Genomic DNA, 13,374 nt, shown 5'->3' with positions numbered 1-13,374 from the left:
AGCCCCATAAAAAATAAAAAAGTAAAAAATGAAAGCAGCAGCTGCGGAAAGCAGCTTTTGAATATCTCGAAGTTTATCTGCTTTGATTTCCATACAGGAGTATAAAAAAGAAACAACCCCAAAAAAGAAAACAGAAACAAAAAGAGTAGATCATAAATGACACACGCACTGCACTACTGCAGCACCAGAATCAGATTAGATTGATTAATACAATAATAATAATAATAATAATAATAATAAGAGATTTACGTGCATATATTATTAAACTATTTTAAAAATTTTTAAATGAAAAAGTAATTAATTGTTTTGATTTTTTTTTTAATTTCCTATAATTTTTTTTTTCAAAATAGATGGTTAATATGTGTTTTAATGCACATATTAGCCAGACCCTAATAATAATGTTGTAACCACAAATAATTTTGCAATATTTTTATATGGGCAAGACTTAGTACAATACTTAGGTATTGTTTTTTAAATTTCCGTTAAGATTTTGCTATGAAAATTTTTTTCTCATGAAATTAAAGTATATTTTTTAGTTAAGTAGTTATATTGTTGAATCTTAAGAGAGAAATTTAAGGAATGTCACCTAATGTACTATATCTAAGTTTTATCTTTTTTTATAAACTGTTATTATAAACAACTTCTTACTGATTTCCTTCTAGGCTTATCAATAACATTTATTTTTTATTTATCAATAATCATCCACCAAAGTGTAGGAATTTATAAAAAAGTACGTGTCTCTATCATTTTTTTAATACTTTCTTCCTTAACTTCCTTGCCGACTGTCCTGCAAAATTATAAGAAACGTAAAAAGACTAAAATGCCCTCAAATGTGTACAAATGTCGTTGGAATCTTAGCGAGTTCAGATCCATATAAAAAACCCAGCGAGTAGACATCATAATTATATAAATCCATATTTCTCTCAGCTATAGAGTAGGATTTCTTCAAACTGCTCCGCGAGACTCACGCTCTATTTAGCTTTAGCTTAGTTCACTTCCAATAAACAGACACGAAAAAAAAAACAATTCAAAATAAAATAAATAGTCCCACGGTTTCTTCGTCCTGATCCTAAGAAAACCGCAAAAAAAAAAAAAAACACAGAAAGAGAGAGAGAGAGAGAGAGATAGTGTGTGTGAAAATCTCAAATCTCAGTGTGTGTGAGAGAAGAATCTGGGAAGCCCTAGAAATCCGGGGGAGGGGCATGGCGTCGTCGAAGGTAGTTGTAACGACGAATCCGGATCTGCCACGACAGTCCTCTATTTGTTCACTCTCAACTATGCTCGCTGATCTCCAACAACAACAGCAGCAAAATCAGTCTATGAACATGGACGATCTCTTGAAGAATCTCTACTCCAACTCGGCTGAACAATTCGCTGATGGAACCACCTCAGCCGGCGGAGGAGGAGGAGACAAGACTGTGGATGAGGTCTGGAAAGAGATCGTCGCCGGCACCGCCGGCACCACCACGACTAACGCCGACAATCACAGCAAGGTGGAGGAGATTAGCAGCAGCGATGGTAATAACACGGCGGAGGAGATGACTTTGGAGGATTTCTTGACTAAGGCTGGGGCGGTGAGAGAGGAGGACGTGAGACTTAGTGGTGGTGGAGCGTTGGTTCCGGTGGCCGGAGGTTATGGGGTGAATAATGGTGGTGGTGGTGGTGGTGGTGGGCAGTTTGGGATGGAGGTTGGGTTTGATGGGAGAATGGTGGTTGGTGGAGGAGTGAGTGCAGTGCCAGTGCCAGTGGTATCAGTAGTCGGAGGTGGAGGTGGCGGAGGAGGAAGAGGAAAGAGAAGAGCAATAGAGGAGCCTTTGCTTGATAAAGCCACTCAGCAAAAACAGAGACGCATGATCAAGAATCGTGAATCTGCTGCCAGGTCCAGGGAACGCAAGCAGGTCATCCATCATATCATTCTTCATTCTCTATTTTATTTTTTTACTCGTAATTCCCTATTCCATAATTAAACGAATAGAGATGATTTTTCTTTATATATTAGGCCAATTTGGAACGTCAGATCTAATTTTATCGGTTGAGTTTACTGAAATCTGTACCATCCGAATAATTGGATAAAAGGAGATTTTGCCAGAAAATGAGCTGGAATCTAAAATTATTATTAATTTTTATTATAGGATGCCAAATATTGGATGTTTCAATTCTTTTTATTAGAGTGTTTTTATTAATCTGATTTTCAATTTCTCATTGCTTGATTGCTAAAAATAAATTTTAAAAAAAAAAATTGGCGGAAAAAAAATGAAAATGAAATGTTGTATTTTTGTGTGTTAAAAAATGAGAATTTAATTTATGCGGTGGCATTGGCTATGTTAGGAGTGGAGATTTTTGTTTTTTCAGATCGTATATAATGGAAAATTAGAATTTTTTTTTTTTTTTTTATATTTAATTTCTCAATCTTTTTTAATTCTCCTTTCGAAATTGTCGTTTGAGGCTGTGCTCAGTAGAGGGTTTTGCTTTTGTTTATGTCCCAAATGACAGGAAAATACTAGATTAAATTTAGTTCCTCTTCTTGTTATATGTTTCTCTGGTTAAATTCCTCTTGGAATTTACTATTTGACTATTTCCCTCTATTTGGTTCCTGAGAAAATTTTGAATCCTCTGTTTAATGTCTTTTCCAACTGAAATTGTGTCTTTCAGTAGTCTATTGGTAATTCTCCTTTTGTTTTCTATCTGATGATTCTAAAACTAGTACCTTTTCACTTTTAGGCTTACACTGTTGAGCTTGAATCTCTGGTGACCAATCTAGAGGAGGAGAATGCAAAGCTGTTAAAGGAAGAGGTATAGTCCTGAATTTCTTGGCCTCCAAGTTGTAACAATTAGTAAATGCATGATTCCTGTAAGATGATCGGTTTTTATTAATTTATTTATTTGTTATATAGTAGGCTAAAATGCAAAACACCCACTCAATGTTTTACCAAAATTCATTTAAGTCCTCTAAGTTTCAAGTTTATTCAATTAAGGTTTCTCCATCAAATTCTGTTAAATATTGCAGTTAATTGTCCAAATTTTTAATGTTTTTCTTCAATTTTTTTTTAATTAATCCATTAATGATTGAAAAATATTTTCCATATTTAAAAAAATAAAATTTAATGGAAGTTAACTAAGAGACCTTAATTGAATAAATTTAAAAGTTAGAGAACTGAAAAGAACGAAAGCAAAGTTAGAGGACTGAAATGAATTCGAGTGACACTTGGTGTGTTTTGCATTTAGCCTAAATAATATTTGCAAAAAAATGATGTTTAAATTCATTTTGTCTTGTTATGCACATCAGTAGCTTGCTCTTAAGCTTTAGCATATGGCTTCTAATGGCATGGTTTTGGCTGCTGATGTAAAGTGTATTTGAGTTGTCACATTGAATAGAGTCAATAGACATGTTAATTGTTAAAATTATTGCTTACACACATGAACAAATGGAGAGAGAGAGAGAGAGAGAGAGAGTTTTCTCCGCCAATGGGCTTTAGTTCAAAGAGCATATTTTCCCCTTGAAAAAGAAAGGTCCCATGGTGAGTTTATGGATTCAAAACCCATTAGGTGTGAATAATTTATCAATTATTGAAAAAAGAAAAGAAAAAGAGAGAGTTCTTATGTGATCAACCATGGGCCATGGGGAGAATCATGTAGCATTTATTCAATAAAGAATTTAGACATTTCAAGTTTATTTGTCTAGAATGATGAGAAAATAACTGTGGACCCACATTAAAAAATGGTATGAAGTTTGAGATAAAGCAAAATTTTATGCTCGATAACATTTCCATATGGATGGACTTCTGAAGTGCATATTAGTCTAATTGTATCAGATAACTCAGCGGTACATCAATTTGATGTCTATAGTTTTATCTGGGTGACTTTCTTTTTATACAAACTCACATATTCTATTGTTTTTCAAGATTCAAAATCTTGATATTCCACTCCATATTCAGTATTTAACCCTTTTTTGTAAGTATATGTGCTGTCCTATATGATTACACTGTAATAGAGAGTGTTTAATGATCCATACCCAACCCCAAAAAAATTGGGACTAAGGCTTTGTTGTTTTCCTATATGACAACAGGAATCACTAATAAATTTCTTCATTTCTATCTTCTTTCTCCCCTCCCCTCTCATAAAAAAAGAGATTTAACAAAAAAATAGCAATAGGATAGACTTCCCTTACCATCCCCCTCCACCAGTTGAACCAAGTTTTCCATTTTCAGGGGAGAACAGGCACTAGTCTATTAATGCTGGTTGTTCTCTCTCTCTCTCTCTCTCTCTCTCTCTCTCTCTCTCTCTCTCTCCCTCTTTGTGTTCCTTTCCCCTTTGCTTTTCCTTTTCATGTTCTGATGTCATAGTTAATGCTAGAAACTTTGTTATATTTTAATCCTTATTTGCTTAAGAATTGGGTATCTTATATGTTTGTATTTGTACTATTGATAATCACTCATTCCCTACCTACACCTGGTTTCATTTAAGATTTTCCCGTTAAGATTTGTGTCTTTTAACTAGATTGTCATTTGTTCAGAAGTTTATGACAAATTAAAATCCTGAATGCAGGCTGACCATCAGAAGGAGAGATTTGAGCTGGTATGCATTTTCTAGTTTCATGTCTGCTTTTCCAAGCTATGCATTTTAAAATGATATCGATATATATGAAACAAAGACTGACAAAAAAATCGCCTAAAATCATTTTTGTCTTGACATGCTTTCGTGAGAGAGAGTTTATCATATATCTTCCCAAGTCTGTTATTTTCTTTTATTATTTTTATGCATATTTTGATTTTGCATATTCTGGGTTTTTGTTTGTGTGATGTCCACATCTGCATCACTCAATTCCTATATGGTTTCGAAGTTTGTCTTGTTAGGACTCTAGAGTTCTCTAGTAGTTCTGATGGCAGTTCCTTTGTTTGTTGTCATTTATTAGATTTAGTAGTCTTTAAACGTTTTGGTAAGAACTGAGTCTGGATGGTCCACCAAGATTTTACTCTCAAAATGAATACCATGTCTGTCCTATGTCAGATTTTAGAGCTGGCTCAATGTAGTTTGAGGTCTAAGGCTATAAATTTAAGTTGGACCTTTTATATTTAAATATCAATCGAATAATTTCTTTTGATTCTAACCAAACAAAGCTAAAAGCTGATGCCAAATGGACAGTCCAGCATCACAATCAGAAAAAGCTGTACATAAACAAAATAAGTTAAATGAAAAACATCGTGGCAAATGGACACTAGCTCTACATCAGAAATCAGAAATCACGGGCTCTACATCGCTTATGTATGGTATGAGACAATACCATGCCATAATACAGTTGGTGGCATACTGACATTGAAAGATGAACTAGTCATCATTTCAGAAACCAAAACACTTGTATGAATTAGATTTGAAATCAGTCAACGACGAAACTCCCTCACATGCTTTTGACCATGTTTCAGTAATGAAGTCTATATTTATGTGGACCATCTAGAGAGAGAGAGAAACAGCTTTGAAGGTGAAGAGAAATCAAAGCAGGATGTTAAGAATAGTTTTCTGAGATCTTTGTTTGAATATTGTACTACAATTGAGGGGGTATCATTTAGCTCTATAGTTGATTTTTTGGACCATATGAATGTCCATTTATAATTCTTTAAGGAAGCTTGACATTTTGAGCTTTCCTTTCTTCTTAAAAATATCTTACATGTGTTTATCAAAAAAATATGTATGGTAAATTACACTAACCTCCCTTAAGGTTTGGGGAAATGTCATGTCGGAAATCCCCTCCTATTTTTTAAAATGACACTTACCTCCTCATGGTAAATATTTATATTTTATTTATATAAAAAAAAATTCTTATCATAGAACCGATTGATTAGTAAGGATTATTTTGAGGGTATTCTGAATGAGTATTTAGTTTAAAAATTATGTATTTTGACTTATTTTTTAATGGACAGAAATGTTCAAAAGGGATTGTTTGCTATATAATCAAAACCTCAAGGGGTGTAGTTTTATTTTTAAAAAGAAGAGGAGGTTTATGACATTTCCTCAAACCTTGAGGGAAGTTGGCGTAATTTACCCCAAAAAATATCCTACTTATTAAAAAAAATTATGTAAGCAACCACATAGAACCTTGCTGCCTTCTGGTCATGAATATGTGGCTTAGATCGTCTGATGTAGTGAGGAGAAATACCAACTCAACTTGCATTCTTGACATGATTTACAGGTGGATGGAACTGAATTATTTCAGAATGGCAAATCTGACATATGTATTAAATTAGATATTGTTGAGTCAATGGCTAAAGTAAAGACTGAGTTGTGTCTATTTCCTTTCCAAGAACCCTTGAATTCAATAGAAAGCAATATATTATCAATGGTTTTAGATAATACAATGGAACTCACATTTTGTGTCATTAATTTTTTTTTTTTCTAATATATTTATGGAACTTTCTCAGTTAAACGGATTGAAATACAAATTGATGCTTGTATCATGATCCTGCTATTGTGATGTTGAATGGACAACAGATAATGTCTAAACTTTGTATTTGGGGCCATGCATTTGTATGATGTTAATTAATTGCAAAACACATGCATTTAATTGGTTTCAGAAATGAAGAAAGTTGGTAGGTAAATAGTATTACTTTTGAGTTAACCATTCGCTTACTAATATTTCTAGCTATCTTTTACCATATTGTTAAAGATGTTACTTGACAAAAAAATTTTGGTTAAAGATCTCGTCTCTATAAATAATATTGGAGAGCTTAAGATATTTTGGGACCACAATAGCTAAAATACTTCATTTGTTCTTATAGATGAAATATTTTGCTAAGAGTAATCTTGATTTTTGTGAAATATTTTGTTAGCAGTAATCTTGATTCATAAATATAAAGCAAATGCCTTTTTACTCACAAAACTGTTCAATGTTTCTATGTGCCTACTATAAATTTCATAATGGGGATATAGAACTTTCTCAATTATGGGAGGGAAGTCTTGGAAGTTGACAATGATAAGAGTGATGGTCTGACATGAAATTGTTATATATATGTTTGATTTAAATACGTTAAACAATTATTTTTAAAGATATCATCTCGAATCTGTTTTTGTGTAAGATGGTGCTCATATTTTGCTGTTTAATTTCGATTTATTATATTATCATTTGTGCAATCATGTTTCTGGTCATTTGAAGAGTTGTCATTTTACTTTTTTCACCCACCCTTTCCCCTTGAACAGGATAAGAAATTGGTACCATATTTAAGAATTGAAGTCAAACAATATATTAGTGTTAGGACTCTCTTGTTTATTTATATTTGGTTTGTCACTTGCACACGATTGAGGTTCATATAACCAAATCCAAGAATTTTTTTTTTCTTGGTCCACTGGAGGCTTTAAAATGGTGGCTCAGTGCATTAAATTAACTTAGCTATCTAATTTAATATTGACAAGTGTAATAATTTATATGATTTTTGAGAAGTACAAGCCATATTGTAGGGGAGTATTTTTTAATACTTGCATGTGGTTGTTTTGTGCTCTCTGCCTTCTCATTTAAGCATGTTTGACCAGAATTAAGATGTGTTGGCCACAATTTATGGTACTGTCCTACACAAAACACCACGAATCCTGAAACGATTATTATTTGGTTGAGTTACTGAAACAATTACTATGTGCTACAAAAAGAAAATCAACATTAAATTATAAAATTGCCTTCTCTGCAATTTACATGTGCCTTGGTGAACGTACTTGTCAACTGTTTTGTCAGTGACTCAAAACTTTTTTAGTTTACAGTAGCCAAACATGCTTCATGTAGAATATGGTAAATAAGCCTTTTTATTTTTATCAAGGATATACAAAATAAAACTATTGTAATTTTTCTTCTAATATATCCAGCTTCTTTGGGTGAATTGCCTTCCTTTTAAGATGTTGGATAGTTTTTCCTAGATTCAAGAACTTTAAAATTGGAGTATTGCCACAAATGCCTAAAAAATGCAACAAATATTTCACACCCACTCACAAATATTCACTTCACTTGGGCAACACCACAATACAAAAGGCATTGGGTGTGAAATATTCGGTGCTTTTTCGGTGTCTGTTCTTTCCTTGTTGAGCGTAATTGGCCCAGTGATGATTTAATCTAATTTATGTTATTTGTTTCTAGCAGACTTACTCTCACACATGCACACACACGTATATATACTTGGGATCTAGATTCAAGTGTGCTGCTTTAGTTAAATTTTTCCTGCTACATTTTATATTTGGAGAGAGTATAATAGGAAAAAGGGTTCCATATTATTTGTGACGCTATCACATCTCACAAAGATAGGAAACTAGGCTTTATTGGTAGTCTATGCATTTGAGGAGGGCTGTGATTATTATAATAGTGTTGCGAAGAATTTGCATGTTGTGATATTACCTTCTGGTTTTGTTGATACCATAAAGCTGCTTTTAATGTTTGTTGATCTAGGTTCTTGTTTTCTTGTACTATTAGCAGTACTGTGTCACTATTAGCAGTAATGTTCAATAGTTATAATAAACTGAAAAGGTGGTTTAGCGAATTACTTAAAAATATAATGTACTGAAATCACTAGCCCAAAATATAAAAATGCAATGCAATTGTAAAGTTGAATCTATAGATTTCATCCCTTGAAACAAGAATGTTTCTTGATGTGTTATTTCATCTAACTCCCTTTTGTTGTTTTCCAATGCACATGCAGCTCATGCAGAATCTCATTCCAGTTGTGGAGAAGCGAAAACCACGCCGTGCTCTTCGGAGAGTTAATTCTATGTGCTGGTAGATATGTTTTTTAATTTGTGGTTTCTGTGGCCTGTTATCGAAGCCGCAAAAAGGGAGTGAATGAAGTAGGGAGGCAACTTTATAGCTATAAAATAGAGAAAATAAATTGAAAAGGAAGTGTCAGTTTATTCATTTAAAGAAAAAAAAATCTCAGGTTACTTTACCTTACTGGTTATCTCGTAGGAGTAGTTGGAGTTGATTTGTAAAGACTAAAGAGGAGCAGAGTGCAGCCAAAACCTTGAAGTGAATCTGAAGATGATTGTCCTTAAAAACCACATCTTGTGGGATATCCAAGACAGTTACCTGGTGGATTTGCTAAGTTAGATTGTATAAAGAAACTTTAAAAAAAATTCCATTTAGTTTCCCTCACCCTGATGGAAGGGGGGACCTGATAAACCTGGACTAATCTGTACTAATTTTGCATTAGATGTTTGTATACATATGAAATTGATGTGCATGGCCATGGTTGTCTGTCGTCTGTCACACAATAACAATAATGCCTTGCATTTTTTAGAAATTTTACTTTATTTTAATCTAAGTGTATATGTGTGTGAAGTTTCTTCTTGGAGACTTGAATCTCAGCTCTTGCTCATCTATCTCACAAGAACTCTATACTTATGAAGTGATCATCATGCTAATAGGGTGCGGTGATTTTTTGTTCTTCTTGATAAGTCATTGCCGTGCATTACTCATCACCTAACAACCATTAAAAAAAAAAAAATCCCAACTCAGGTGTTTCTCTTTGGGCATTTTCTATTTTTTAAAGATTTTTACTCATTGCAAATGAGCGACATTTGAAATTTGAGAAGGCAGAGTATAGGTAAAAGAGAGAAAAATGGCATATAGTAAGGATATTGTTTCAACAAATTGGTTTGTTGTTGTGCTGTGGATCAATTCTTCTCTGGTTGGAAGTAAAACTGCCCTCTCGAGACTTTAGGTACGTCTTACTGCATAATTTCTTATCAAGTCTTGCACTTGCACAAACCAAGCCTGTGAGTTTCTTATTACGAATCAAATTTGTGCAAAACTGTGAGCCTGAGTTTATTTTTCAGTTTGTAATATTAGTAACCTAGTATAATCATGTTTACATACCATATTAATTTGCGTTAGATATAATTTCATTAGAATTTTGTTGATATTAAATGTGGTTCTATCAAATTTTTTAAATGAAAAAAGTCTTATAAAAAAAGAAGATTCATGTTGTAATTCAGCCCGTCGTCAACTTTCTTAAATCTTAATCAGAGCATTGCTTACATGAAGTGAGGCCACTACAACACCAAACTCCCCGAAAGATTCAGGTTGTCATTCAGCCTTGGGGGAATTTTTATTTTTCCTCTAATTACTGATTAGTAGTCGTTTAGTTGGGTAGTTCAAGGGAATTTAAATTTCTATTTTGGGAGTTTGTCTAGGTTTCCTTCTAAAAAGATCAACATTCACGATGTTACGGTTTGGGAAAATTATTATGAGTTATGTTAATAGATGACCTTAGGACAATTATTAATAAATCATTATAAGAAAGTTTTAACACTATTTTCATGTGAAATATAAAAAGTTGTCAACAATATTTATTGTTTTATTATTCTCTCAATAAAATTTTTCTAAAAATAGCTCTTAAAAACCGGTTAACATTTCCCAATTATTATTATTATTATTATTATTATTTTTAAAGTAACATTTGTACAATCAATTTAATACTTTTTTTAGAATCTTAATTTAATTCAATACCACTTGACTAACTAAAATTATTATTTTTAGATATATTTAATATCCACATGAATATACATGGCTTTTAAATTTTTAAAGTGACAATTATACCATCAATTTAATACAATTTGACTAACTAAATTTAACCATTTTGGTTAAGAATCTTGTAGTTCAACTGATTGACATTTTTTTTAAAAAATTTTTTATGTTTCTAATTTAGACGTTCAAAGTTCAAATCCCTCCATTTGCATCGTAACTATCAAATTATTAGAAAAAAAAAAAATCTAGTATAGTGCTTATTCATCTTTAAGTGTGTGTATATTATTTTTGAGAAAGCAGAGGGTACAAAAAAATCATATCATTATATATAATATAATAAAATTTGAGTTTAGAAGTCGTGGTTGCACCAAGAAGCTACTTTTATTAATTAGTAAATTAAATATATATTTTTTGTTAGGATATATTTCCTCAATTAAGGGATAATATTTAACAATTGTTTAATTTAGGTAAAAATTTATTACTTAAATTTCAAAAATTTTAAATTATATATATTTTTAAAATGAATTTAAATCTTATTCAAACTAAAAGTCTATTTTAAAAAATTTATAAACTTAAATCCTACACAACAACCCACGTTTTCTTTCTTAAAAAAACAACAACGCATGTTTTGACTAAGGATAAGATTTATTAATAAATTAATTATATATTTTTTTTGTTAGGATATATTTCCTCAATTAAGGGATAATATTTAACAACTCTTTAATTTAAGTAAAAATTTATCATTTAAATCTCAACAAATTTAAATTCTATTCAAACTCTAAGTCTATTATAAAAAAAATTTAAAATTGAATCCCACACAACAAACCACATTTTCTTTCTATAATATATATATATATATATATATATATATATGTGGGTACCTAAGGCATGCTTGGCAACGTCCTAGGCATTCAAGCAACGTCCTTGGCTGTCCTCGGCATGCTTGGCAACGTCCTCGGCATGCTTGCAATGTCCTTGGTTGACCTCAGCATGCTTTGCAACCTAGGCGTCCCACATCGAAAGAAAACCCCCCCACTTTCTGCCTTATAAGCTATGAAGCAAATGGAGTAGTGTACCACCAAGCATCTCTGTGATCCTTTTATTGTGGGTACCTAAGGCATGTTTAGGCATGCTTGGCAACGTCCTAGGCATTCAAGCAACGTCCTTGGCCGACCTCGGCATGCTTTACAACGTCCTCGGCATGCTTGCAACGTCCTTGGTTGACTTCGGCATGCTTTGCAACCTAGGCGTCCCACATCGAAGGAAAACCCCCCCCCCCCCCCCCCCCCCCGTTGCAAAGCATGCTGAGGTCGGCCAAGGACGTTGCTTGAATGCCTAGGACGTTGCCAAGCATGCCTTAGGTACCCACAATATATATATATTTTTTGACTAAAGCATAAGATTTAACAATAATTTAAAACAAAATTTAAATTCTATTCAAACTAAAAGTCTATTATCAAAATTTTCTAATCTTAAATTCTATACAACCCATGTTTTTGTTTTGTTTTTTTTCTCAAGTTACATGATTTAACAATAATTTAAAACAAATTTAAACTCTATTTAAACAAAAAGTCTATTATAAAAAATTTCTAAATTTAAATCCCACAAAATCCACATTTTTGTTTTTGTTTTTTTTCCTCAAGTTGCATCCTATTAAATTAATATTAATACAATCTTTCATAACCAATAAGTCATTCCTATAATTAAATCCCACACAATACACCCCATGTTATCGTATTTTTTCTTTCAAAATGCAACTTTAGCTTATGTTTTAATATAATAAATTCATCTTACTTATTATTTTTTGCTTCTGAATTTGCGTACATGATATTATATCAAAGGAAGTTTACTATAAAGAAGCAAAATAATGGACACTCATTTAAGTTCTTGGTTCTCTTATGTAAGTTTTTATTTATTTATTTTTATATTCTCAAATCTTTAACTCTTTTGAATATATTTTGATTTTCGGTTTTGGTTATTGTATTTAATTTGTGAGTGTGTTGATTTTTTTAATTAGACTATAACTAGGAAAAAATTGGTATTAAGGAACTATTTTGTTTATTATTGTTTGTGCTAGTTAGGGCATAAATTAAACATAACCCAAATAGTAATGATCAAACTCATTCCATATCTTATATTAAGAAATTAACACAAAGTACAAAGAGAATTTTAAAATATAAAAATAGATAAACACTGATAAAGTCTAAACTCTAAACAATTAGAATTTGAAGTAATTTTTTATTAAAATTATTTACTTATTTAATAATTTATTATTACCATTTATTTAATAATTTATTTTAAATTATTTTAAATTTTTGTACTTACATATGAATCATCAAGTCGTGTATCACACAAGAATAATACAAGTCTCATAATATTTTCATAACATCTTTGTTTTGAGTTGCGGTGGGTCCAAGAATTTTTTTTTTTTTAATTTTATTCTGACTTATGGTGGGTTGACACCTCCTCTTATTGTGAAAAATGTTGTGAGCATTTGTTTTATTCGTAAAAGAATTATTTATTTTTATCTCCTATTTGGATTTTTTTTTTCGGGACTATTTGGAATTATTTTAGTCTCCTACAGAAATTTAAAAAATTTTGATTGACAAGGCATAAATGTTATGAACCAATGAAAATTTACATAATTATTTGTCATTATTTTGTTGATCTTAAACTATTATTTTAAGAGATTTGACTTAATTCATTGTTTATATATATATATATGTGTGTGTGTGTGTGTGTGTGTATTTTGAGATAGTTTTAACCTATGGCATCTTCACCTGATGATAACTCTTTATAATCAAACCAAGACACTAATCGATTTTTGGTGTAGGTGGGGATTAAATTCCATATCTCTTATTCAACCATTAGAGACTTTACCAATT

At 31.7% G+C, this 13,374-nt stretch overlaps 1 protein-coding gene across 2 annotated transcripts; it reads left to right on the top strand.

The window, feature by feature from the left end:
• The first annotated feature begins 917 nt into the window (after nucleotides 1-917).
• On the top strand, nucleotides 918-9,279 carry LOC126707512 (bZIP transcription factor 12-like). Of its 2 annotated transcripts, XM_050407201.1 has the most exons (4): nucleotides 922-1,898; nucleotides 2,722-2,793; nucleotides 4,546-4,575; nucleotides 8,667-9,279. In XM_050407201.1, the coding sequence occupies exons 1-4, from the start codon at nucleotides 1,203-1,205 to the stop codon at nucleotides 8,745-8,747; spliced, it is 879 nt and encodes a 292-aa protein (XP_050263158.1). In that variant the 5' UTR covers nucleotides 922-1,202; the 3' UTR covers nucleotides 8,748-9,279. The 2 variants fall into 2 exon arrangements, with proteins under 2 accessions (XP_050263159.1, XP_050263158.1); XM_050407202.1 differs by lacking the exon at nucleotides 4,546-4,575 and having other exon boundaries at nucleotides 918-1,898.
• The last annotated feature ends 4,095 nt before the right edge of the window (nucleotides 9,280-13,374 follow it).

Source organism: Quercus robur, chromosome 11 (assembly GCF_932294415.1).
Source record: "Quercus robur chromosome 11, dhQueRobu3.1, whole genome shotgun sequence".
Lineage (NCBI taxonomy): Eukaryota > Viridiplantae > Streptophyta > Magnoliopsida > Fagales > Fagaceae > Quercus > Quercus robur.
Note: the sequence above shows the minus strand (reverse complement) of the source record. Positions and strands in the feature narration are given on the sequence as shown.